Source organism: Crotalus tigris, unplaced genomic scaffold, assembly GCF_016545835.1.
Source record: "Crotalus tigris isolate CLP2741 ecotype Arizona unplaced genomic scaffold, ASM1654583v1 scf7180000018925.3142382, whole genome shotgun sequence".
NCBI classification, from domain to species: domain Eukaryota; kingdom Metazoa; phylum Chordata; class Lepidosauria; order Squamata; family Viperidae; genus Crotalus; species Crotalus tigris.
The window spans coordinates 1,781,632-1,805,726 of NW_024097278.1; the positions used below are offsets into that span (position 1 = coordinate 1,781,632).

Sequence of the window (24,095 nt, forward strand, 5' to 3'; positions counted from 1 at the left end):
GTGGTTCTCAACCTGTGGGTCGGGACCCCATTTGGGGTCGAACGACCATTTCATGGGGGTCGCCAAACAACGCAGTCTGCCATTTTTTCCCCCGTTTTCCTTAGCTGTGCTCCTCCCTTTTATTCTGTTGGCTTTTGAAAGCCAATAGAATAGACTCTCTTGAATAGAGTCTAATTCTATTGGCTTTCAAAAGCCAATAGGAATTGTCCAGGCTGTCTCTGCCCTGCTGAGCCCGCCAAAAGTCCCATTCTGCAAACGGTGCTGCACCAGTTGAGTAATCCTTGACTTACGACCGGTTGAGTAGTCCTCGACTTACGACCGGTTGGGGGTCGCGGCATTAAAAAGGTTGAGAACCACTGCTTTAGGAAAATATATTCTGCCTTTTTTAATATTCCCCAAAATATTTCTCTCTCTGGATTGTTTCCACGTTGCTATGAGCAGCATTTTCCCAACGGTTCGAATCCTAGCTATTTTAGGTTAAGGTTAAGGAAGCTAACCTTTAAAAGGGTTATTTCCTTGCCAGACAGCTCATCTCTAGATCAGGGCTTTTCAACCAGTGGTATGGATACCACCTTGGGTACATTGGCACCTGGCAGGTGGTACGCGACCATCCTAGAAATGTGGTAGCAGGGGAGGGGAATGAGCTGAACCAGTGGCAGCACCACACAAGCCTGAGCGAGAGATGGCTGGAGCTGCAGGGCTGTCAGGGATCAGTGGAAGCGCCAGGATCAGCACCAGGCTCCAGCTGGAGTTCAGTGCTGATCCTGGCGTTTCTGCTGAGCCCTGAAGAAGCACCAATCAGCTGAAATGTTGCAGCCTCTCCAGGGTCTTGTGATTTACATTCAGATGCTTAGCAACTGATTCATGACAGTCACAGTGTCCCAGGGTCATATGAAGTGACCAAAACCTGCTGCAACCACCCAGCAGACGGGGGGGGGGGGGAAATAAAAACCAAACACCCCCCCCCCCCCCCCCCCGCTGCCAATCCTCAACAGAAATGCTCACAACAATGAAAACCTCGGACAGGAAGAGCACCAGTGGGTGGGCAGGCAGGTGTCTTGCCTGGCTATGCCTTGGGGGGGGGGGCACTTTTTTCAATGCCATTGTAACTTCGAACAGTCACTAAGCGAACTGTTGTAAGTCGAGGACTACCTGAACTTTTATCACTTTTTTTTTTTTTGGTCATCAGGTTTTTGACACCTTGCTAGGCGACTGGTGCTACTCGGATGTTGCCATATCCTAAAAGTGGCACAATGGGTGAAAAGGTTGAAAAGCCCTGGTCTAGGTTACCTCTCGCAATTTATTGCCATTCGACAGTCACAACATCAGTTTTAGGTTCTGACTAAGCCCAGCCTAGGAAGTTAAGCGCAAGGCAACTGGCGCCGACGGTGCTCAAGAAGAAAGTGCCTCTTACCCGAGCCAGGCTTCGGCGCGGACCCTGCGGTGCCGAGAGCCGCGGCTTCTCGGACCGCGATCACGCCTTCCACGGCCTCCCCGACGCACCCGACCGAGGCAGCCCCGAGGAAAGGCAGAGCAGGCTCCCCATTCAACCGCTCTCTTCGCGGGATCCCGCAGGGATTAATAATGCACGCGCGCACTAAAGGCACAAACGGATCGCGTTTCTCCTTCTCTCCGGCACGCGGAGATACACTGCTCCCGAACCTGGAGGTTTCACCCTGCCACGGGCAGGCAGCAGAAGCAAGCAAGCAAGCAAGCTCCCCAAAATGAACCCCCCCCCCTTCTCGTCTCGTCTCGGGAGACAAAGCAGAAGGCTTGCTGAGCGTTAAACCCCCGGTGCGAAGAGCCGCCGCGGCTGCGAGCTTCGCCGCCAAAAGCCGAGGACAACCAAGCCGCGCCTCCCAGCCACCCCGGCGCAAGGCGAAACCATCCCAGGTTTGCAGCAAGGTGCAGAGTTCCCTGCTCCGGGATTGGCGAAACCGGGCCAATGAGCTCGCAGGGGAAGAAGGCAGGATTTGTGTAGGCGGAGGAAGTCTGGGGTAGTTTGCGACAGTGGCCCAGAGCGAGCGCCTGTAAGCCCTGCGGAGAACAGGAACTTGCGGCAGCCGCGCTCAATGGTCGTCCGCCTCGGAGCTCGCCGAGCATCTGCAGGAGGTGAGGGAGCGCGGTGGAACGTTCGCGTCGCCAGGGTTCCTTCTTGGAACGTTGGCGCCTCCGGGGTTCCTTCTTGGAACGTTGGGGCATCCAGGACGCCTCGGAACGTTCGCGTCGCCAGGATTCCTTCTTGGCGCGTTCGCGTCTCTGGAGTTCCTTCTTGGAACGTTGGGGCATCCAGGATTCCTTCTTGGAACGTTCACGTCTCCGGGGTTCCTTCTTGGAACGTTCGCGTCTTCGGGGTTCCTTCTTAGAACGTTCGCGTCTTCGGGGTTCCTTCTTAGAACGTTCGCGTCTTCGGGGTTGCTTCTTGGAACGTTGGCGTCGCCGAGATTTCTTTTGGGAACGTTGCGGAGGCGAGTGTCCCCGGGCAGGATCGGGCTGGCCGGGAGAGGCTTTTTGCAGGTGGGGCCGATCCGGCGCGGCGTAGGTTTGTTTTCCAGCGGGTTGTTTCCAGGGAGGAGGAAGAGGAGGAGGAGGAGGAGAGAGTCTCGTCCGAAGAGTGAAGAATGAAAATTGAGAGTGGGGCGGGGGGTGGTCGATTTAAAAAATCAAATCAAATCAGAACTTCCCTATCTGGGGATCCAGGGCATCCTAGAGGCTGTCTATCTGGAGACTTGGAAAGAGAGTTAAGAATTGCCAGATTTGGGGGCGGGGGGGGGCGGGAAGCCAAGAGACGAATGAAGCCCTCAAACCAACGTGAAGCAAGTCGGGCGGAGGGAAGGAAGAGCGGTGACTTTTTATAAGTCCCTCCAAGGATGCGCTTAACGTCAGGCGGTGCAAATTCAGACGCGCTTCCCCCACGGGGCAGAATTGAACTGGGGCTTCTAGGAGCAGAAACTAACCTGGTTTCTCCCAAGTCCTTGCTGCAACCAGGCCTTTCTCTGACTGGCCTGCTTAAGGGGTTCACTGCTGGCCTCTGCCGGACACCCTTCCACCCTGGAAGCAGTGTGGGATTAAGCAGTGTGCAATCTGTAGGATCAGGGTCACACCTTTGTTGCCACTTCTGACACAGGTTAAAGGCTTGTCCTACCCCCGCCCCTCCAGGTACCCAAGGTTACCAAAGAGTTCCACCTGGAATTGCCCAACAGACTGGCTGTATTCCCACAGCAGGCTTAACCAGGTTACTGAATTGTTTTATTTTCTCAGCCTGGAATTTATAGCAGACCAAGCACCACAAAAACAAAACAAACCAATTGAGTTTAATTCCCCCCCCCAAGTTTAGCATGTGGAAGAAAGGATAGTAAAACTTCAAACCATGGCGAGGATGTCACTATTCCTTGTTTGGAAATTTCTCATCAGCTAAAAATTGACATGTTATTTGCGGGCAGTGGATAATGCTAGAGAGAATGCCAAATTTCATTTCCTTCTTCCCTCCCTCCTTCCTATTTTCCTTCCTGCCTGCCTTTCTCCTCATTCCCATTTTCCTTCCTTCCTTCCTTCCTTCCTTCCTTCCTTCCTTCCTTCCTTCCTGCCTGCCTGCCTGCCTTTCTTCTCATTCCCATTTTCCTTCCTTTCTCTCTCCCTCCCTCCCCATTCTGATTTTCCCTTCCTTCCTTCCTCCCTTTCTTCTCATTCCCATTTTCCTTCCTTCCTTCTTCCCTTCCTTCCTTCCTCCCTTCTCATTCCCATTTTCCTTCCTTCCTTCCTTCCTTCCTTCCTTCCTTCCTTCCTTCCTTCCTTCCTTTTCCTTCCTCTCCCTCCCTCCCTCCCTCCCTTTCTTCTCATTCCCATTTTCCTTCCTTCCTTCCTCCCTCCCTTCCTCCCTTTCTTCTCATTCCCATTCTTTCCTTCCTTCTTCCCTTCTTTTTCCCTTCCTTCCTCCCTTTCTTCCCATTCCCATTTTCTTTCTTTCCTTCCTTCTTCCCTTCTTTCTTTTTCCCTTCCTTCCTCCCTTCTCATTCCCGTTTTCCTTCCTTCCTTCACTTCCTTCTTCCCTTTCTTATTCCCATTTTCCTTCCTTCCTCCTTCCCTCCCTCCCTCTCTTATCTTCTTATTCAAACCTTTAGCAGAATTATTTTTTAAAAAAAGAATTCCAGGCTGTGGTCCCAGATCTGCAATCTCTCCTCTTCATCTCTTGGGCTGTGAAGATCAGGGAGGAGGTCTTCCCGGGGCGAATGAGCTGGGTAGCATCCCGCTCAGCCTGCCCCCAGTCCCAGCTGCGATCAAAACGACCGCCTCCAATCGATTGGGCAGGCCTGGGGGATGCCTGTCAGCCTGCTGAGTGCTGCTCTGTTCTTTCTCTCCTCAGCTGCTGATCATGAGGAGGAAAGTTGAGGTTCGGAGGAGAGGCCCGGATCCCTGGCGTTGAACCACAACCGGCTTGTAGCACCCAGCGCCGCAGAAGAAATGCATTTCTCATAAAAGTTGGATTTGCCCTGCCCGACGCTCTGCCTGCCGCTCGGGCTTCAGCCCTCCTGGGAACAAGGGATGACTCTGTTTTGAAAGGAGCGCGGCTTTTCAGATTTGGACTTGGGACACAATGGAGGACTTCACGACCAGAACGTACGGGACCAGAGGCCTGGACAACAGGCCTCTTTTTGGAGAGACGTCGCCAAGGGTAACGGGAAAGAGCTCGTCTTGGTCTAATGCAGGGTTTCTCAACTTGGCAGCTTTAAGACGGGCGGGCTTCAACACCTAGGATTCCCCAGCCAGGAATTCTGGGAGTTGAAGTCCACCCATCTTAAAATTGCCAAGGCTGAGAAACACTGGACGCTAATGGGTCTTTTGCTCTCCAGGGAAGGCCTTGCAGTCAGTTCCAGAGCAGATTTCTGTTCTAGAAGGTGGCAGAGATTTATGCCTGACCGCCTGGCTCCCAATGCCTCTTGCAACTGGGCTCCAGAGCTGGCACAGTAGAGGGCTGAAGATCCTGGAGAAGACCGTTGAGGAATTCTGGGAGTTGAAGTCCACAAGTCATAAAAGGGCCAAGTTTGAAGGCCCCTGCCCTAAGGGTTCATATCTGATCTCAGACGCCAAAGTTTCCTGGGAGAATTAGGACAGTCATTCTTTCTCAGCCCAAACACCTCCCAGGTGGGTGTTGAGTTGTTATCAACGCCACCTTGAGCTTCTCAAGCAAAGGTGAGATGGGAAAGGAAATAACGTAGGTGAAGTGTGGCTGTGCCTGCAGTCTGGGAGATCTTCAGCTGGTCCTCGGGTTAGGACCGTCACTGAGCCCAGATTTTATGTTGTGAAGTGAGATGCTTGTTAGGTGAATTTTGGCCTGCCTTTCTTGCCACAGTTGGTAAGTAAATCACTGCATTTGTTAAGTTAGTAACCCGGTTGTTAGGTGAATCTGGCTCTCCCCCTCGAAGGTCGCGAAAAGAGGATCACACTGCGACCGTCGTAAATAGGAACCAGTTGCCAAGCTGGTCTGGATTCTGATCACGTGACCACGGGGATGCTGCGACAGTCATAAGTGTGACAAACGATCCTAAGTGCCGTTGTAGCCTTGAACGATCACTAAATGACCTGTTGTAAGTCAAGGATTATCTGTATTCGGCATTTGGTTCCATTGTGCAAAGAACTCTTTTCATCCAGTGTCTGGCTTAGCCATGCTGGCTCTGGGCGCCTTTTCAAAATGGCGGCCTCTGCTCAAGTTTTGTGGCTGTGGAGGTTGCATTTGAGTCCGGATTGCATTTTCTTAACGTGCCGTGCCACTGCGGAGACATGTACGAGTTATCCTTTTGAGTAGTGTGATGGAGCAATACTGCGATTGTGTAACATATGCACAATGGCAGGCCTTTAGCCTGCAGTCTTTTAAAATCTTTGCTTACTCTGTTGGGGTCCTCTTTGTGTTGCACAACTGTCTCAGTTGTGACAGATTTACGGTGGAATTTCCTTGAGTTTGAGGGGATCATTTCAAGAAATTTTCCAAGATTTTTTGCCAGGAGAGGGATATTGACCTTCTGGCTTAAATGCAAAGATGACACTTTAAACTTTAATTTACCTGGAGTTTTCATGTAATTTGCCATGCTCGTTTTTTATTGGCTGTGCAATGAGTAGCTTATATTTTGGAATGAGTTAGAGGTAGTTTTCTATCCTTGTGATGGATTTCTTTGTAGGATTTCCCCATAAAGCGCTCTTATAAGCCATAAAACATTATGTAGACCATTCTTCTTCCTGTTGATGGCCTCCAAAGAAATTGGATCACACAGTAGTCAAAGTCCCAACCAGCTTGGTATGTTTTAGGACAGGGGTCTTCAAACTTGGGCCTTTTATGACTTGTGGACTTCAACTCCCAAAATTCCTCAGCCAGCGTGCCTGGCTGAGGAATTCTGGGAGTTGAAGTCTACCAGTCATAAAAGGGCCAAGTTTGAAGACCCCTTTTAGGAGATTGAAGTCTTCCATGTTGATGGAGATGTGGATTCATTTTTCTTGTTGCACCAGCTTTGTTGTGTTTCCCTCTCACACCATCTGACATTTGCAATAGATAGCTTACGCTTTGGAGTTTGTTAGAGGAAGTTTTTATCTTTAGCTGTGATGGATTTTTTCATAGGACTTTCCCACAAATGGGTCTTACAAGCCAAGCTCTATATAGACTTTTCTCCTGGTTGATGTCCTTCAAAGAAGTTGGACTAAACTGTTCTCAAAGTCCCAACCAGCTTGGTATGTTTTAGGAGACTGAGGTCTTCCGTGTGTTAGGGGCAAGACATTTATTAGACTGCCCCTACCCACAAGTGTGTATTGGAAGCATTGAGTTGTGTGTTTGTTTGTCAACTGTGCCCAGTGAGAAGTAGACAGAGTCCAGGTCTGAATCCTCGGCAGATATTCTAAAGCAGTGGTTCTCAACCTTTTTAATGCCGCGACTCCCAACCGGTCGTAAGTCGAGGACTAAACCGGTCGTAAGTCGAGGACTAAACCGGTCGTAAGTCGAGGACTACCCAACTGGTCATAAGTCAAGGACTTTCCCTGCCTGGGAGCACCGCACATGCGTGGTGCCGCCCCCTGCGCCGGCCGAGGCATAGCTGGCAAGCAGCAGAGACGGAGCAGGCTGACCACCGGCTAGGCCACCAACTGGCCCAGCCCAAGGGAGGTAAGGCACCCGCCGGAAAAGGGGAAAAAATGGCAGACAGCCTTGTTTGGCGACCCCCATGAAATGGTCAATCGACCCCAAATGGGGTCGCGACCCATAGGTTAAGAACCGTTGTTCTAAAGCTTATTTCTTTCAGTAAATCTTAACAATATGGAGTTGACAGGATCAGTTTATGCGTGATCATAGAGGTGTATCTTGGTGTCCATTGCAATTTCCACACTGGCACTGATGATGTTACTTAGTTGGGTCATGAAAAGTCTGCAAGAAAACAAGCAAGCTTAGAGAGCCCCAAGAAACCCTCATGTCAACCCTGAGCTACAAATATTCATTAGCAATTTCCCGAAGAAAGTTAAGAGGATGCTAGCCAGATTCCAACGAGAGGATGGTAATGTGCAGAAGTTTTTTTTTTTTACGCACATGTTCTATAGTTAGATCTCTGAAGAAACCAAAATTTGCAATTTTGGTACCCTAACATTCTTACTTGATTTTTTTTTTCCTGGGCTTTTTAAATTGCAACAAATTTCATTTGTCTTTTCCTTCCTCAGCTATATCCTTTTGAGATGGGTAAGCAACATGCTGAGAAACATCTGTTGTGTCAATACCACATTGCATGTATGGAATCAAGGGTGTAATTATATGGTGGGATAATCTATATATATGTATGTGTATATTGTTGTTAGTTGCGAAGTTGTGTCTGACCCATCGCGACCCCATGGACAACGTTCCTCCAGGCCTTCATGTCCTCTACCATCTTCTGGAGTCCATTTAAGCTCACGCCTACTGCTTCAGTGACTCCATCCAGCCACCTCATTCTCTGTCGTCCCCTTCTTCTATTGCCCTAAATCTTTCCCAGCATTAGGCTCTTCTCCAGTGAGTCCTTCCTTCTCATTAGGTGGCCAAAGTACTTGAGTTTCAACTTCAGGATCTGGCCTTCTAAAGAGCAGTCACACACACATACACACACGCACACACACATATATATATATGAGAAGGGAGGAATAGAATTAGGCAATCTTTTGTTCAGCGTGACGTTCTGGTGAATTGGCTAGTGTGACTAAATCTTCTGGATTAATGGAGTTGTAGTTGAACCTATCAGATCTCAAGTTGAGTAAAGGATGGTTTTGAAACGTAGGGACGATTGGATTATGAGAATAATTATATGGAGTCCCAATCTACTGAAATACATTTCAGGACAGAAAAAAGAAATAACAATAAAGGGAAGAAGAGAAGAAAGGAAGTTCTAAGCCTCTTTATAAATGGGCCTTGTTAAGAATACAAAGCCTCAGCTTTTAAACTGTGTTCTGAAAAATATCTGGTGTCCCTGTTATTTTTCTTCTTCTTCTTCCTCCTGGCTTTCAGTGATCAGTCTTTAGCGCTTTCTAATCTAGACTTGTTGACATAAAAGCTATGTTGACAAAGTAACCTTTTGGAATTGGCAAAGGACCAGGTGGATCAAACTGATAAGGAATAAAATGTGGGCTCTGAGTCGGTCTTCTGTAGGACTTATGGAGTAAATTGGCCTGCAATGAGTAGATACAGTAGTGGTAAGAGCCAGAACTGGTTGTAAGTCTCATTTTTTCAGCACCGTTGGTACTTTGAACATTTGCTGAACAAATGATTGTAACTTGAGGACTACCTATAAAGATTTGATTAATTCAGAACTTTTAACAGAATGACAGAGCTGGAAGGGACCTTGGAGGTCTTCTAGTCCAGCCCCCCTACTCAGGCAGGAAACCCTATAGCATTTAAGACAAATGGCTGTCCAGCCTCTTCTTAAAACCCTCCAGCGATGAAGCACCTACAATTTCTGAAGGCAAGCAGTTCAATTAGTTAACTGTTCTCACTGTTAGGAAATTTCTCCTTAATTTCAGGTTGCTTTTCTCCTTGACTAGTTTCTATCCGTTGCTTCTTGTTTTGCCTTCAGCAGCTTTGGAGAGCAGCTTGACTCCCTCTTCTTTGGGGCAACTCCTCAAATGCTGAAATACTGCTTGTCATGTCAATCCTTGTCCTTCTCTTCATTAAACTAGACGTGCCCCAATTCAACTGGGTCCTGTGCAATGCCAGCTTTGAACACTGGAAGAGGCATCTGGCTGGGGAAGGCTGTGATGAGGTTGGATTTAGGACCCTAATGGAGCCTAACATTTCTGTTGCTAAGCGAGATAGCCGTTTAGTGAGCTTTGCCCCATTTTACGACTTTTCCTGCCACATGTGTAAAGCGAACCACAGCAGTTCTTAAATTAGCAACACGGTTGTTAAGTAAGTCCGGTCGTGAAGTGAATCTGGCCTCCCCCATTGATTTTTGCTTGTTGGAGGGTTGCAAAAAGGGGATCACACAACCCCGGGACACCACAGCCGTCATAAATATGAGTCAGTTGCCAGGCGTCTGAATTTTGATCAGGTGACCGAGGGGAGGCTGCAACGGTTTAAAGTGTGAAAAGTCGTAAGTCGCTTTTTTTCAGTGCCAATGTAACTTTGAACAGTTGCTAAATGAACGGTTGTAAGTCGAGAACTACCTGTATATACAGTAGTGGCCAAAAACTATGGAAACCGTTTGGGAAAAGTGTACCGTAGAAATGCCACCTTGGGTTAAGTTTCCACCAATTTTTCCTCCAATTTCTTTATAACTGTAGCCTTGTTCACTTGATAATACTATTTTACATCGCTTTCTGGGTGACCGGCCAACTCTTTGCACCATTTCTTTAATTTTATTACGTTTTGCAAGCTCACTAAATGAAAGAACACAAAAAAACCCAACCAACTTGATAGCCATCACATAACACACTGACACATGTCCTCTTCTCAGCTTCAATACATGATATCAATAACTGAATCCTACTGTGATCTGATTGGCTCATTGCCAAAACAAGGTAACACCCGATTGGCTCTCTAAACACTCCTGCTCATTGGCTACAATCCGATGAAGGAAAGCTATCTGAGATCAACTTAAGCAAGTTGTGCTTCTTTTTCCTGGTTATTTGGCTATAACTTTTCATAGAATACAGTACAGAGAATTGAACAAACGTTGTTGCATTACGTTCTTGATTAAATTATCTTTCCATTGATATGTAATTTTAATGGTATTACTTCAAAAAGAAGTGGTGTTATTAGCCGTCAAACCTCAAATGTACACTATTCCCAAAAGGATTCCACAATTTTGGCCACTGCTGTAAGTGGCATTTGAACGGAGGACATATTCCTAAAATGGGGGAGGGGCAGTGCTTTTTTTTTCTTAAAAAAAAAAAGGTGCCGGAACTCACACACGTCATACAACCCACCTTGCCTACCCTACAAGGTTCCATCCAAAAAAGGTGCCGGAAGTCCGTTCTGGGCGTTCTATGAGGGGAAAAAAATCCCTGGGGAGGGGCATTCATTCCTTACATCAATTTCTACCCTAGCTTACTGCACTGACACCTCTTGATTTAAAATAGATTCCACGCCATCCCCAGTCAGTCTCGTAACTTGACACGTACAGTATTTTAACATTTTTACTATACTTTCTCTTAACGGCCCCCTCCCCCCATCCCTTTATTTTTCTCCTGGAGGTAAAAAGAAGTAAAATGGGTCCTGCCCGGCAGTATAAATGCCACCTGCAGAGATGACTAAGGGGGAAAAAAAAGAAGGAAAGGCAACGGGCCAAAGAAGTGGAGGAGTTGGAGAAGGGGTTTTTATCAACAGACAGGAACCGACAAGGAAACCCAACGATGCTTTTTCAGGAGGCAACTGGAGTTTTGTTTTTCTTTGAAGACGTTTCCCTTCTCATCCAAGAAGCTTCTTCAGCTCTGACCGGATGGTGGGGACTGGAAGGATTTATACCGCTTGAAGACAGCTGGTCGTTTGCCTTCTTTTAGAGCAGGGGTGTCAAACTCAATTTCACTGAGGGCCGCATCAGCATTGTGGTTGTCCTAGGGGGGGTGGGTAGGTGTGGCCAGGGTGGGCACAACCTACTGGGTGGGCGTGGCTGGAGTGGGTGTGGCCTACTGGGTGGGCATGGCCAGCTCTACATCATTCGCGTCAAGGGTGCCTGTGGGGGCCTTGGCAGGAATGGGACAGATCTGAGGGTCTCTGGCAGAAGGGGGTGGGACCAGGGCAAGTGCCAAGGCATGGTCCACTGGAGGAGCCTGATGAAGCCCCTTCCCCGGAGCCCATCAAGCCAGATATGTGAAGTAGGCAAGGGCCATTTGCTGGCCACTTCCAGGCAATGGTGCATTTCTTCATTCCTCACAAAGGGGGACACCTCCCCAGCATGCACCCAGGGGGCGGGGCTGACACGGCAGGGCTGATTCCTCGCTGTTTCCAGACGGTCTTGTGGAGCTAAGACTGAATGTGTTTCAGCATAAATGGCCACCACAAAATTGTACATTGGCTCCCGGCTAGCCTGGGCCAGGGCCAAGGCAGTGGGGGCCGTTCCCTCACTGTTTCCAGGATGGCTTCGCGGGCCACATGAAACCACGTCGTGGGCTGCATCCGGCCCCCGGGCCTTGTGTTTGACATGTCTGTTTTAGAGAGTCGTTGAAGCCACTTGGAGGCTGATCTGTGTCCTCAGGGTCACTTGAATAGTGCAAATAGATTTGGAGCCTTCTTGGAACTGTTGAAAGGACTGTGTTGTAGACTGGACATAGGTAGTGTCGTGTCCCTCCCCCTCTGTTGAGAGAGAGCTGTTCAATTTTGACATAGATGACCTCTTTGACCCTTCTTTCAAACCAGCCATCCTCTCTGTCCAGAATGTCCACATTCTCTCTATCCAAAGTCCATATTCTCAGGTGACCCTGGCAACACAGAAGCTAAAGAAGCTTCTGGGATGAGAAGCGAAATATTTTCAAAGAAAAACAAGGAAGTCCAGTTGCCTCGTGAAAAAAAGCACTTCCGGGACAACCCTGACTTGGATGACTGAGAATCTCCAGAGACAGCCGATGAGGAAAGGAAGTCCAGCTGCAAGAGAAGCCAACTGGGGAATTGCAAAGGGATCAAAATCCTCAAACAAACTTTCCTTTTTTTGGTCATTTTAAAAGGGATTTAGGAGGCAAACTAGTGACCTTAAGCCACAAGGCATTGTTAGATACGTTGCTGCATTGATTTACAAAGTGATAGACATCCTTGTTTATTAAAGTTACTTACCGTACTTTCCGGCATATAAGACGACTTTTGAAAGCGTTGAAATCGGCGCCAAAGTCGGGGGTCGTCTTATACGCCGAGTCGTCTTATATGCCGGAAATAACGGTAGTTTCCGGTGTATAAGACGACTTTCTAGGCATGCGACTCGGTGCCGAAGTCGGGGGTCGTCTTATACGCCGGGTCACCTTATACGCCGGAATATACGGTACATATGAGCCTGTTCAGTTGTCTTCCCAGTTTTGGTTAAATCAGTTTCCCAGCATCTCGGGATTCCTTTGCTTCAATCTGAAGACTCTTTAAAAGACTCTTAGAAACTGCGTGCAATTTATTTGCCCTGTCACATAACTGGCACCAATTGTCTGCCATTTTGCAATTGGGCCACTAGTCTGTATTCTGCAGAATACAGAGCGGAACATGCCTTATTTATTTATTTTTAATTTTCTTGTCTTTCAGGACAGAATAATCAATTTTGCAGTTGGGATCGTAGCTTCCTTGTTGCTTATAGTAAGTATTCCACTTAGCCCTGCAAGCCTAATTCCAGAAGTTGGAAGGTCTTTGGCTTTTAGGAGGTTTTAATCAGTACCAGAATGTTTCTGATCAGGTTTATCTTTTAGCAGCCAGTAAGGATCTGTTAATTCAATATGTTTTTCCAGGGAGTAGCAAAACATTCATTTCGTCCATTCTAATACCTTTTATAAGGGTGTGGACATTTTGGGATTTTTTTTTTCTCTTCAAAACCTTCCGTTTATTTTCTGCAAACACCGATACTTCCATTTTCTGTTTATAAATATTTGATTTATGTATTGCAGTTAAGCACACAGATCAGACCACTTTAATAGAGTGAGTGGCTGGTGGGGGCACTCTGAATTGGTAATCTCTGCCTTTAGACTGCCAAAGCAGCCAAATTTGGCTACAGCATGCTCAGTTGTTAGAGCAAGTTAACTTTCCATTGGGAAATTAAAACATGATTGGAGAAAGATTAGAATAGGCTGTTCGCTTGGTTGCCAACATGAAGAAGAACATGGATATAATGTCCCATCAGAGTTACTTGCTAAGAAGTTATGAATCCAGGAGATTCAGAACAAAATCTCCAGATGTGTGGATTTTTCCAGCCCTCCTTTAAAGATTTCTTAATTTGCAATGCTTTGTTACCAGTCTCAGTGTTAAAACTTTTTGAGGTTTCATCATTGTATGAATGAGTTGGTTCTCCCTTCTGATTTACTGTCAGGTTCTTCTCACTTTTTCATGAGTTGTCCTTTTTCCTCCCTAAACATCTGAACATACTAGATTTTTCTCACTGTAAATTGTTTTCTAGCCCTTGCTAATTTTAGTTTTCTCTTGTGTTTTACAAAGCTCCAGAAGTAAGCATCGTTAAAATGCAGATAATTAACAATGCCCTCTGGGTATGGGTGAAGTGCCAGCTGAACTTTTAGCACTGTTTATTATAAGTACTGAGAGTTGGGCAGGTGATTAAGAGAACTTTTAGATCACGGATTTCAAAACAAATGCAGCTAAAGCCCCTGCGGACTGCTCAAATTAATATTCTCTAATTTGGAATTTTTCCCCCCTCAGCCTCAACAGGTATAGTAGCACCTGGCTGACCTGATCTGACCTTGGAAACCAAGCAAGATCAGGCCTAATATTTCCACGGGAGATTTCTGGAAGTATAGGCTAGACCAGTGGTTCTCAACCTTTTTAATGCCGTGACCCCCAACCGGTCGTAAATCGAGGACTACTCAACCGGTCGTAAGTCGAGGACTACTCAACTGGTGCAGCACCGTTTGCAGAATGGGACTTTTGGCAGGCTCATCAGGGCAGAGACAGCCTGGACAATTCCTATTGGCTTTTGAAAGCCAATAGAATTAGACTCTATTCAAGAGAGTCTATTCTATTGGCTTTCAAAAGCCAATAGAACAAAAGGGAGTAGCACAGCTAAGGAAAAGGGGAAAAAATGGCGGACTGCGTTGTTTGGCGACCCCCATGAAATGGTCGTTCGACCCCAAATGGGGTCCCGACCCACAGGTTGAGAACCACTGGGCTAGACCGAAACGTAAAATCAGAAACATATGTTGTCCTCTTGGGAAAAAAAAGAAAAGTCAAGAAAACGATAGGGACCCTGTCCGTGAAATCTTCAGGCAGTCGAACACAACCAACTGTGGTCTTCAACACACCCAAAGTTCAGGGATGAAGCAGCTGTATTGTGCTTATTCAGCGAGAAGAGGGCTAACAGGACCATCGTGCTATTGACATCTTGATTCTCCAAAGGAACCGAAGGATGATCAGAAGATCTCAGTAGAGTTTAAAAGTGGAGAATTGATGGGTCCACCGACTTTCCCTTAGCTAGCCGTTGCGTCAGTACCACAGAGAGTCCTTGACTTACAACCATTGGTTTAGCAGCCATTCGAAGTTACAACAGCACTGAAAACAGTAACTTATGACTGATACTCACACTTACTACCTTTGCAGCCTCCCCACAATCAAAATTTGGGTGCCTAGCAACCAGCATGCATTTACGATGACTGCAGCATCCTGGGGTTAAGTTTGTGACCTCGTGGGAGGGGGGCTTCTATCAATCAAAAGCAAGGGGGGGGGTCACTTAAGGACCACACAGTTCGCTTAAGAGCTGCAGTGATTTACTTAACAACCACGGCGAAAAGGGTCAGAGAATTGGCTCCCTTTACTATCGCCTTACTTAGCAACAGAAAATTTTGTTCCAGATGTGGCCGTACTGCCAGCCAAGGTCCAGCTGTAAGGAAAGCTAGGAGGAAGGTAGAGAACTTACAAACGGTGGGATCCAACGGAGGTCTGCGTTTGCCCTGGGTGAAAATTGGCCCTGAAAAACAACACTTTAGCCATCTATTTCAACAATGGCTGTTTCTTTTCACTCACCTTCCCTCATCCGAGTGTCAGGTAGCTGGCCAACACGTCTGAACTTGCGTGACTGATTCCCCAAGCTAGGCAGAAACATTAAATTCCAGGGTGTTGCGTCAAAACGTAATGGTAAAGAATAGCTATGCTAGCTTGATCAAACTGCATTCCGACTAATTTATAGTTTTATCTTGGATTGAAACCCTTAAGGATAATCACATTCCACAAAAGTTTGTTTTCTATGAAGATAATGCCTGAATTTACTCTTTTTCCCTTTCTCTTTCCTTTTTCTTTCTTTTCCTTCGTTCCTTCCTTCTTTTTTCTTTCTTTTTCATCTCTTTCTCTCCGCAGGTCACTTTAATCAGTGCTTTCATCTTTCCTCACCTACCTCCAAAACCAGTGAATATATTTTTTGCTTTCTGCATCTCCCTGAGTTGCGTTTCGGCTGGCATTCTTGTAAGTAGTGTGTTTACTTTTGTGAAGATTAAGCAGAACTTACTCAGATTAGGGGAACAATAGTGCATGCTACCAGTTGTAAAAATATTGCAAGGCCCAAAGTAAACAGGGACTGAAGTCCACAAAGGATGTCTTAATTATTTGCACTAGCTAGCAAGCATGGGCCCCAAGCCAGGTTTTTTTAGACTACCATGTAATGACAGCTTTGTCTAAATTTTAGAATTCCCACTTTTGGAAAAATGAAAGGGCCCCAAACTGTCTTCCTGCAAACCCTTCTAAAAGTTTCATGGATACCCACAGGGTGAAATAATGAAATACAGGGATATTTTCAACTGAACTTTTAATGAGATTTTGATTTTGTCTTGGCCAGGCTCACTTTGAGGAGTGTGGCCATTATCCCATAGCGTGTACCTCTGATCAACATCATCACCCAAGGAAATGACACATGTCAAAGCAGATGCCTACAAGGATTGTGATTATGAAAAAAATACGGCCTACTCTTTTGGGGTCTTTGATAGCACACTCCTACACCTCCCATTAGAAGCAAGTCCACTGAGTTCAGTTCCCATCACCAACTAGCTCAGGTGACCCATAGTCTTGGTCAATCTTCTTGGAGGAGAACATCAACCCTAGAAATATCTCGAGAGATGATTAAGGGTTCTTCTAATGCGACGATGGCGTCCGTCTCCTCTTACGTTTTGTTCCCCCTTCTCTTCTGCCTCCAGATCTATTGGTATCGACAAGGAGACCTTGAGCCTAAATTTAGGAACCTGATCTACTACATTTTGTTCTCAATCATTATGCTTTGTATATGTGCCAACCTCTACTTCCATGAAGTGGGGAAATAAACTCTCCTAGGACAAAGGTTGCAACGCATCCAGATGGTCTGAGGCAGCGTTTCCAGATGTGCTTTCTGAAGAGGACTGCTTCCAAAACGTCACCAGAACAGATGTTGGAAGGAAGGCCTTCAAGGTCCACAGAGGTGTATTTTAATGGTTCTTCTTTCTGGTGCGGTGAAGTAGTGCAATATGATAGAGCATCTGCTTTAGGGGCGGGTGGGGGTGAGCCACAGAATCGCTATTAGTGCACTTAAAGAACATTCCAGCTGTACGCTTGTGTTTTTCAGAGTGGCGCACCTTTTTTTCCCATTGTGAAAAAAAAAACACGGCCTTTTTTTTATTACACTGTACAAAAAAACTGCAGCACTGCAAATGTCTATACTACATTATAAATAAAAAGGCATCTACTATTACAGAAGAGAAACAGTTTCTCACTTGTATTAAACTGGGCACTGCTTCATTTCCGTTTCTTCCCAAAGCCACCGGCCGTCGCGTCAACTACAAATTCATTGTACACGAACAAAGCCACTTCACTTCGGCAGGAAGCTGATAATTACAGAAGTCAATACTGATTTTGAATTGTTTTTGTTTTTACACCGCCTTCGTAATAGAGAGCCAGGTTGCCTGCCCAGGTTACACCGAATTTCAGCTTCGTGTTTCGGTGTGCAGCGCCTTGCCCGTAGATGGAGGACTCAAAGTCATCCATTGCTCAGCTCATTCAGATGAACATTTCTGAAAAGTCTCCTCCGAGCTGGGTTCTTTGGCCAAGGTGGCATTTAGCTTCTGTAATTGATTTTTGAATGAACACGAGAAGGTCTTCTCGGGGTTTAAACCGACTCCTAAATTTACTGCAGCTTGAAAGTCTTCATGCTACACTTCGGGGTTCTAATTGTAGTATTTAAGAATTGCGTCTGATCGTTCGGGCGCAATATCCCTTGCCAGCAACAGCTTCTTTAGTTTCAAGGAAGACCTTGACCCAGCAGTGCTTTTCTGCTGCTTAGACTGGAACCATTAGAAAAAAATAAAGCTTTTCTAATGTACCTTCTTGCTCTCTCTCTCTTGGTAGTTACGACACTGTAACTATATTCTATCCTGAAACAGGAGGATCGGTGCAAATTCTAAATGGTTTTACCTCTGTCCACACGCTCATTTACCACTGTCAGTAGCCTAAAGCATTGAATTTCCTCACTGTCTAACACAAGACTTCTTGAATGTAGAAACTGGGGGAGGGGCAGCTGTGACTGTCACCGTGTGAGATCAGAAGAGAGCAAAAGGTTCCTTTGGTTGAGTCCTGCCAGGCTGATGCTCCTTTGACCAACGGAGGAGTTACAGACTGGGAACATCCTCAGTGACAGCTTACTAAGTTCTCCATGCCCTTGGAGTCTTCAGAACTAGGGCTATCCAAAGAAGAGCCGATAATGTGAGAATTCTCTCCGTGGTGTTGTAAGATAGGATCTAGGGAGAACCAAGATACAGCAGGTTGTTACACAGATACAGCTTTTGTCTCCTGTGCTGGCTAACATGCGAGGTATAACACGTTTTAAGGTTAGCTTCCTTAACCTTAACCTGAAATAGCTAGGATTGGAACCATTGGGAAAATGCTGCTCAGAATAGAAATAGTCTTGTTAATTAACCCACCACCCTCAGAATACCAGAAAGGCACACTCAGACTCAGGTCAAAGTTCATGACACAGGAACAACTCCAAACAAAAGCTCAAGAAGGTATAAAAACCCACTCCCTACTACATGTGCTCTCTCTTTTCTTCCAGAGTCATCTTTCTGTCTGGCTCTCCTTTTCAATAAACCACAACCTTCTTTCTAAAGCAGTTGCCATGTTGCTTCTTCCCGGCTTGGGCTGGACCCTGATGAAGATCTTTCTTTCAACACGAGGGTTTCATAAAGTGATGGTGATGGTTGCACTTTTTAAAAACCATTCCTGGTGAACTTTAGGGACTCTGGTGGCTGGAAGGCCACAATTTTTCTTAACCCGAATGTAAGAATGGACACCGGGTTGAGATTCTATGACGGAATTTCATGCTTCAAAATGGTTCTGGATGCTCTCTTTTAAAATCAGTAGAAAAAGTCTTGTTTGGACTTCGGTGCAAGCTTGAAACTCCTTTGCTAGAAGCGCAGAATCTTCAAAATGGTCCTTGCAAGGTTCAGATGCTCTCTAGACCCCATTCCTCTTCACCAAAAGTTCAATACAGCTAGTCCTCGACTTACAACAGTTGATTTAGTGACTTTCAAAATTACAAGGGCACTGAAAAAAAGTGGCTTATGCCTGTTTTCCACAATTATGATCACTGCAGCATTCAAAAACTTGACTCATATTTATGATGGCTTGCGGTGTCCCAGAGGGTCACGTGATCCCCTTTTGCGACCTTCTGCCAAGTACAATCAATGGGGAAGCTGGTTTCACTCAACAATCGTGTTCCGAACTTAACAACTTCAGTGATTCACATATCCATTTTGGCATGAAAAGTCGTAAAATGGGCAAAACAATGAATTTCTCGCTTGGCGACATCCATTTTGGGCTCAATTGTGGTGGTAAGTTGACGACTACCTGTACTGAGGCAGAAGGAGGCACAAAACTCAGAAAAAACCAAGTCTCAGCTATTTTGCATGCTTCAGTCAGGAGCAAGCAAGCTCTGAAGCTCCCCAAAATGCCGCTTAACGCTAAACAAGCAAAATAGAGAGGAAAGAGGAGGAGAAAGGTGTATTGGAGATGTTCACCATCTTAACCTGTTTGTAAACACGATAAAGGAGAGGATACAAAAATAAAAAAAAGGACCCCCCAAACCGAGTTCAGATTTAGGAGCGTCTGTTACCTGTTAAGGTTGTCAGAGGCAGCACTGATTCGCCGTCTATATCATCGGATGTCTGGATAAAACTTTGGGGAGAAGGCACAATGAGAACAGCTCCATCCATGGCGGACTGTTCCCCTCGTTCTTCGGCTGTGGGAGAACCCAGATCCTGCATAACAACCGACAACAACTTTGCTAAGCCATTTCGGCAGAATTTTTAAAGAAGGGTTTCAAAAAAATCCACCACCCCAAATCAAAGTTGAGCGACACTTCTTGCTATAGGCCAGTGATGGCGAACTTTTAGAGACCGAGTGCCCAAAAACCGCCTCGCCCCTGCCCTGCCCTGCCTCTCCTGCCCGCAGGGCCACCCACCACCTCCATGGCCCGCCACAGTTCTCCCAGGCATCCCAGCAGCGTCATGGCCACACCCTCTGTCCACACCCTGCAGCATCTGTACGCATGGGGTGCGAGGGCGGAGTCTTGTCCCCATTGCCATGTCCTTGGCTCCGCTTCTGGTGAGGAAGGGGCCACAGGGGGGGGCGGGCTGGGGCAACGATGTGCATGCCCACAGAGAGGCCTCTGAATGCGGCCTCTGGCACCCGTGCCATAGGTTCGCCACCATTGCTATAGGCAAATTCCTGCAAATAGAAGTTGTATCCACAACGTTAAGAGACAAAGCATGATGGCTATTAATAACTTAATATAATAACACCTAACTCCCACAGCACTGTCTGGTGCCTAAAAATATTTACCCATGTAGTAGGGCTATATTGCTATTATCCTTCTCGTCTTCTCATCTTTCCTACTACCTTCTCCTGTTGGAATCTTATGATTTATCACTTGTTGTTTGTATCTTATGATTCATGACTTATGATCTGTGACTTATCACTTAGTTGTACATGCGTACATTGAGAGCTTCTGGAGACAAATTCCTTGTGTGTCCACTCACACTTGGCCAAATAAAGAATTCTATAAAGAATTCTAACTGCTTGGTAGGAACATAGACAAGCATCGGCTTTTTTAATGCACGGCAGAGATCAACTAGTCAAGGAGCTGAACTAAATAAGAGCAATTTGATTTTCTTACTTTTCTAACATTTAACGTCAGCTTCACATTTCTGCCAGATTTGGAGAACCTTTTTTTCTGGCTTCAGAAACATCAGCTCTGAGGGTTACAAGTGGGTTTTCTTTTTGTAAAGTTTTATTCATTTTTCATACAATTCAGTAGTATTTATTTAACAAATGTGTTGTCTGAGTTTATCATTCACTAAAACAAATTTAATTCCTAATCCTTTATTCTTTCCTCCAGCCATTGATAAAATAAGTGCCAAGTTTGAAAATATTGTTTCTTCTTTTTCCTCAAAGTAAGTTTGTCCATTTCTGCACATTCTAGTATTTTTTAAATTATTTCTTCTCCTGGTGGTGTTTCATTTTTCCAGTATTGTGCAAATATGATCCTTGCCGCTGTTATCACATGTAAAATCAGGTATGCACTTTGTTTATCAATCTTTTCTGGCATTATACCTAATAAAAAAAGTTCAGGTTTAAAATCTACATGATTTTTCAACATCTTTTCTAGCCAAGTATGTATTTTTATCCAATACCTCTTTGCTTTAACACAAGTCCACCATACATGATAATAAGTGCCTGACTTGTGTTTGCATTTCCAACATCTGATGTATCTTTAAACATTTTTGCTAACCTTGCTGGTGGCAAATACCATCTATAAAACATTTTATATAGGCTTTGTCTGTAAGAAGTTGACATTGTCAATTTATAATTTCTTCCCCAAACGTTGTGCCATTTTTCTAAATCTATACTGACGAGTGGGTTTTCTTACCTCGGAAACGTACGTGGTGGCTAAATCTGACGGACGACTTTCTTCCGGCTTGAGATCCGAATTCAGAACGTCGACTCCTGCTCTTCCCATGAGCTCCGGGCTGTTTCGGCTGCCAAATTTGGAGGAGTTGACTGCGCTGAAAGCAGAGGGCTCCTCCCCTGAAAGTTTGGTGGGGTGGAGGTCAGCTGGAAAAGAGTCCGTTTTCAGGGAGGTTGGCGTGCCCGCCAAATCGACAGGCTGCATGCTCGAATGGACGCTTAGTTCTGCCTGGCTGATGGGTGGAGAAATGTCTTCGGCTGCCACGGTGCGGATGACGACACTTGGCGTGTGACACTGCACGGTGACGTTCTCTGTTGTGTTCAGCAGGTGCTCGGGCTGTGGGAAAGGGTGGTTTGTATTTTGCAACGGTGGCGAAGAAACGCCAAGGCTGCCTTTTTTAACTTCTTTGGCAAGCTGGAGTACTGGCTGCTCAGCGCCAGATTTATTTTTTTTTTAAAAAAGCAAAGGAATATTTGTAGAAGAAAATGGAAACTGGGAATCAGCCACCTCATCTCCCACCTTTGCTCCAAAGGAAGACAATTCTCCCCCCCCCCATTCACCAAGGAAGAAAGGAAAAAAAAAGAAATGCAGATCAAATCAGCTTCCTTTCCTTGTGGATTTGGACTGCCCCCTTCAGCTGAATCTATTCTTGGAGAAACCCCACCGCTCCAGTAAAATGCATGTTTTCATACATGTCTACTTACCTGCCAGAAATGACATGCACACAGACATAAAAAGGCAAAGCACACACAGTAACAAACAGGCACGGACAGAACTGCTGCTGTTGTTCAGTCCCTAAGTCATGTCTAACTCTGCAACCCAATGACCACAGGACGCCAGTCTCCCATGTCCTCCAGTCTCTCCCAGAGTTTGCCAAAATTCGTGTTCATTGTGTTGATGACACCATCTAACCCAGGGGTCCCCAACCTCTGGTCCGTGGACCAGTACTGGGCCACGGCATGCCAGCAACTAGTCTGCACAAACAAGGAAAGCCAAATCCATGGGATGCAGGCAGCACATAAAACCACGCACTCTCCGGTCCGTGGAAAAACCTCTTTCCACAGAACCGGTCCCTGATCTAACCATCTAACCCAGTGGTTCTCAACCTTTTTAATGCCGCGACCCCCAACCGGTCGTAAGTCGAGGACTGCTCAACCGGTCGTAAGTCGAGGACTACTCAACTGGTGCAGCACCGTTTGCAGAATGGGACTTTTGGCGGGCTCAGCAGGGCAGAGACAGCCTGGACAATTCCTATTGGCTTTTGAAAGCCAATAGAATTAGACTCTATTCAGAGAGTCTATTCTATTGGCTTTCAAAAGCCAATAGAATAAAAGGGAGTAGCACAGCTAAGGAAAAGGGGGGAAAAAAATGGCGGACTGTGTTGTTTGGTGACCCCCGTGAAATGGTCGTTCGACCCCAAATGGGGTCCCGACCCACAGGTTGAGAACCAGTTCTCTAGTCAGTGTATGTAAAGTGAAGACCCCCATCAATTAAGTACAGTATTTATCTTGCCAAAGGTGGACTTTAATCAGCAACAGCATCATTATCTGTCATTATCCATTCTCAAGAAGCTTTCCTCTAATTGTTATGTGTAAAAGCTGCCCTTCAGAGTAAACACACAGGAAGAATAAGGAGCCTTGGCCAAGTTGCCTTTTCATGGGACGTCATACCTTGGACATCGTCCCATCTACCCTCCAAGTGTTAGGAGCTGTGCATGAGAACTCCATTCACTTTGTCTGTTACACATTAAAGCACACGGGTCTTTTTCAGGCTTCCGTGTGAACATAAAAATAAGGCATGATTCCTTTAATAAAACAAATCATTAAATAAAACCCCAAATGGGGTCCCGACCCACTGATCTAACCTCTTATCTAACCATCTCATCCTCTGCTGTCCCCTTCTCCCGTTTGCTTTCCATCTTCCCCAACATCAGGCTCTTTTGCAAGGAGTTCTCTCTTCTCATTTGGGAGCCAAAGTGTTTGAGTATTTCAGCTCAAACTATGGAGCTATCTTTGGAGCTATCCCTCCAAAGAAGAGTCAGAATTGATTTCCTTTAAGGACTGACTGATTGGGTCTCCTTGCAGTTGAAGGGACTGTCAAGCGTCTTCTCCAACATGACCGAATTAAGTAGAGACAAACATTAGTAGTTTACAAAATAAGGCACCCTCATTTACAGTGGCATCTACAGAATGGGATAAAGGCAGCCAAGATGATAGGAATGGCCTTGCCATCCAAGCTCTGTCCCTTATGTGTGTTTGTGTGTGTGAGATGTAGAGGTGTATTGTGATGTGACATCTACCTGTATTTTAGTTGCTTCTGCCACCCGTGATTTCCAAATTCACTGATCTATGTACCCCAACCGTTTCCAAGTCAGACCATTTTTACTACACAATCCTTCCCAAGCAACGTTAATCTTCCATGCTGTGCAGGGACTCATTTGCATGTAATCTTGTGCATTTCCTGCCGTTTCCTTTATTTTCAAAAACTTTTCCGAGTCTTCTCAGTGAATGCAAAGTGGCTAACTCTATTGACAGATAATTATTGGGGACAAAAGGTTTGCCTCCCTACTGGGTAAATACAGTTTTGTGACTTTATAAAGAATGATAATGACGATGCCACTATTTCAGGCAGAAATAATACATCTTAGTAGTACAGTTAATGGCGTTTCTTTCAATGAAATGGTACACTCCACAGAATGTCTAAGGCAGTGGTGGCGAACCTATGGCACAAGTGCCAGAGACAGCACTCGGAGCCCTCTCTGTGGGCACACGTGCCGTTGCCCCAGCCTCGCCTCCCCCTGTGACCCCCTCCTCTCCAGCAGCCCCCCCTGCAGGACAGTCGCCCTCGAGCATGACCCACACGGAACAGCGCAGCCAAGGACATGGGAGCCAGGAAGCGTAGACAAGACTTTGCCCTCACACCCCATCATGCAGTTGATGCTGCAGGGTGCGGGCAGAGGGTGTGGCCGCCATAGCGCTGCTGGGCTGCCTGGGC

General features: G+C 46.1%; 2 protein-coding genes across 10 annotated transcripts in view; one reads left to right on the forward strand and one right to left on the reverse strand.

Annotated features, from left to right (window-relative positions):
* The window catches only part of DMTF1 (cyclin D binding myb like transcription factor 1), a 67,769-nt gene that overhangs the window by 13,168 nt on the left and 30,506 nt on the right, over positions 1–24,095 (reverse strand). For 6 of the 9 annotated variants that reach the window (XM_039357502.1, XM_039357506.1, XM_039357499.1 and 3 more), the window contains 3 exons: positions 21,063–21,437; positions 19,248–19,392; positions 15,904–17,874 (listed from right to left, as the gene is read on the reverse strand). In XM_039357502.1, the coding sequence (XP_039213436.1) occupies positions 17,765–17,874; positions 19,248–19,392; positions 21,063–21,437 (630 nt within the window). In that variant the 3' untranslated portion in view covers positions 15,904–17,764. Of the gene's footprint in view, positions 1–15,903; positions 17,875–19,247; positions 19,393–21,062; positions 21,438–24,095 lie in introns of those variants that run through there. The other 3 variants (XR_005558430.1, XR_005558431.1, XM_039357501.1) reach the window with 1 other exon arrangement.
* On the forward strand, positions 1,966–16,743 carry TMEM243 (transmembrane protein 243). The gene is made up of 5 exons (XM_039357510.1): positions 1,966–2,112; positions 4,364–4,672; positions 12,710–12,760; positions 15,476–15,580; positions 16,306–16,743. Exons 2-5 carry the CDS (start codon positions 4,595–4,597, stop codon positions 16,426–16,428), a joined length of 357 nt encoding a protein of 118 aa, XP_039213444.1. The 5' UTR covers positions 1,966–2,112; positions 4,364–4,594; the 3' UTR covers positions 16,429–16,743.

Excerpts from the sequence above, each read along its gene's own strand:
- TMEM243 (XM_039357510.1), top strand. The coding sequence starts at position 4,595 with ATGGAGGACTTCACGACCAGAACGTACGGGACCAGAGGCCTGGACAAC. Across the intron at positions 12,761-15,475 it reads TAGCTTCCTTGTTGCTTATA|GTCACTTTAATCAGTGCTTT; the intron begins GTAAGTATTCCA and ends TTCTCTCCGCAG. Across the intron at positions 15,581-16,305 it reads GCGTTTCGGCTGGCATTCTT|ATCTATTGGTATCGACAAGG; the intron begins GTAAGTAGTGTG and ends TTCTGCCTCCAG.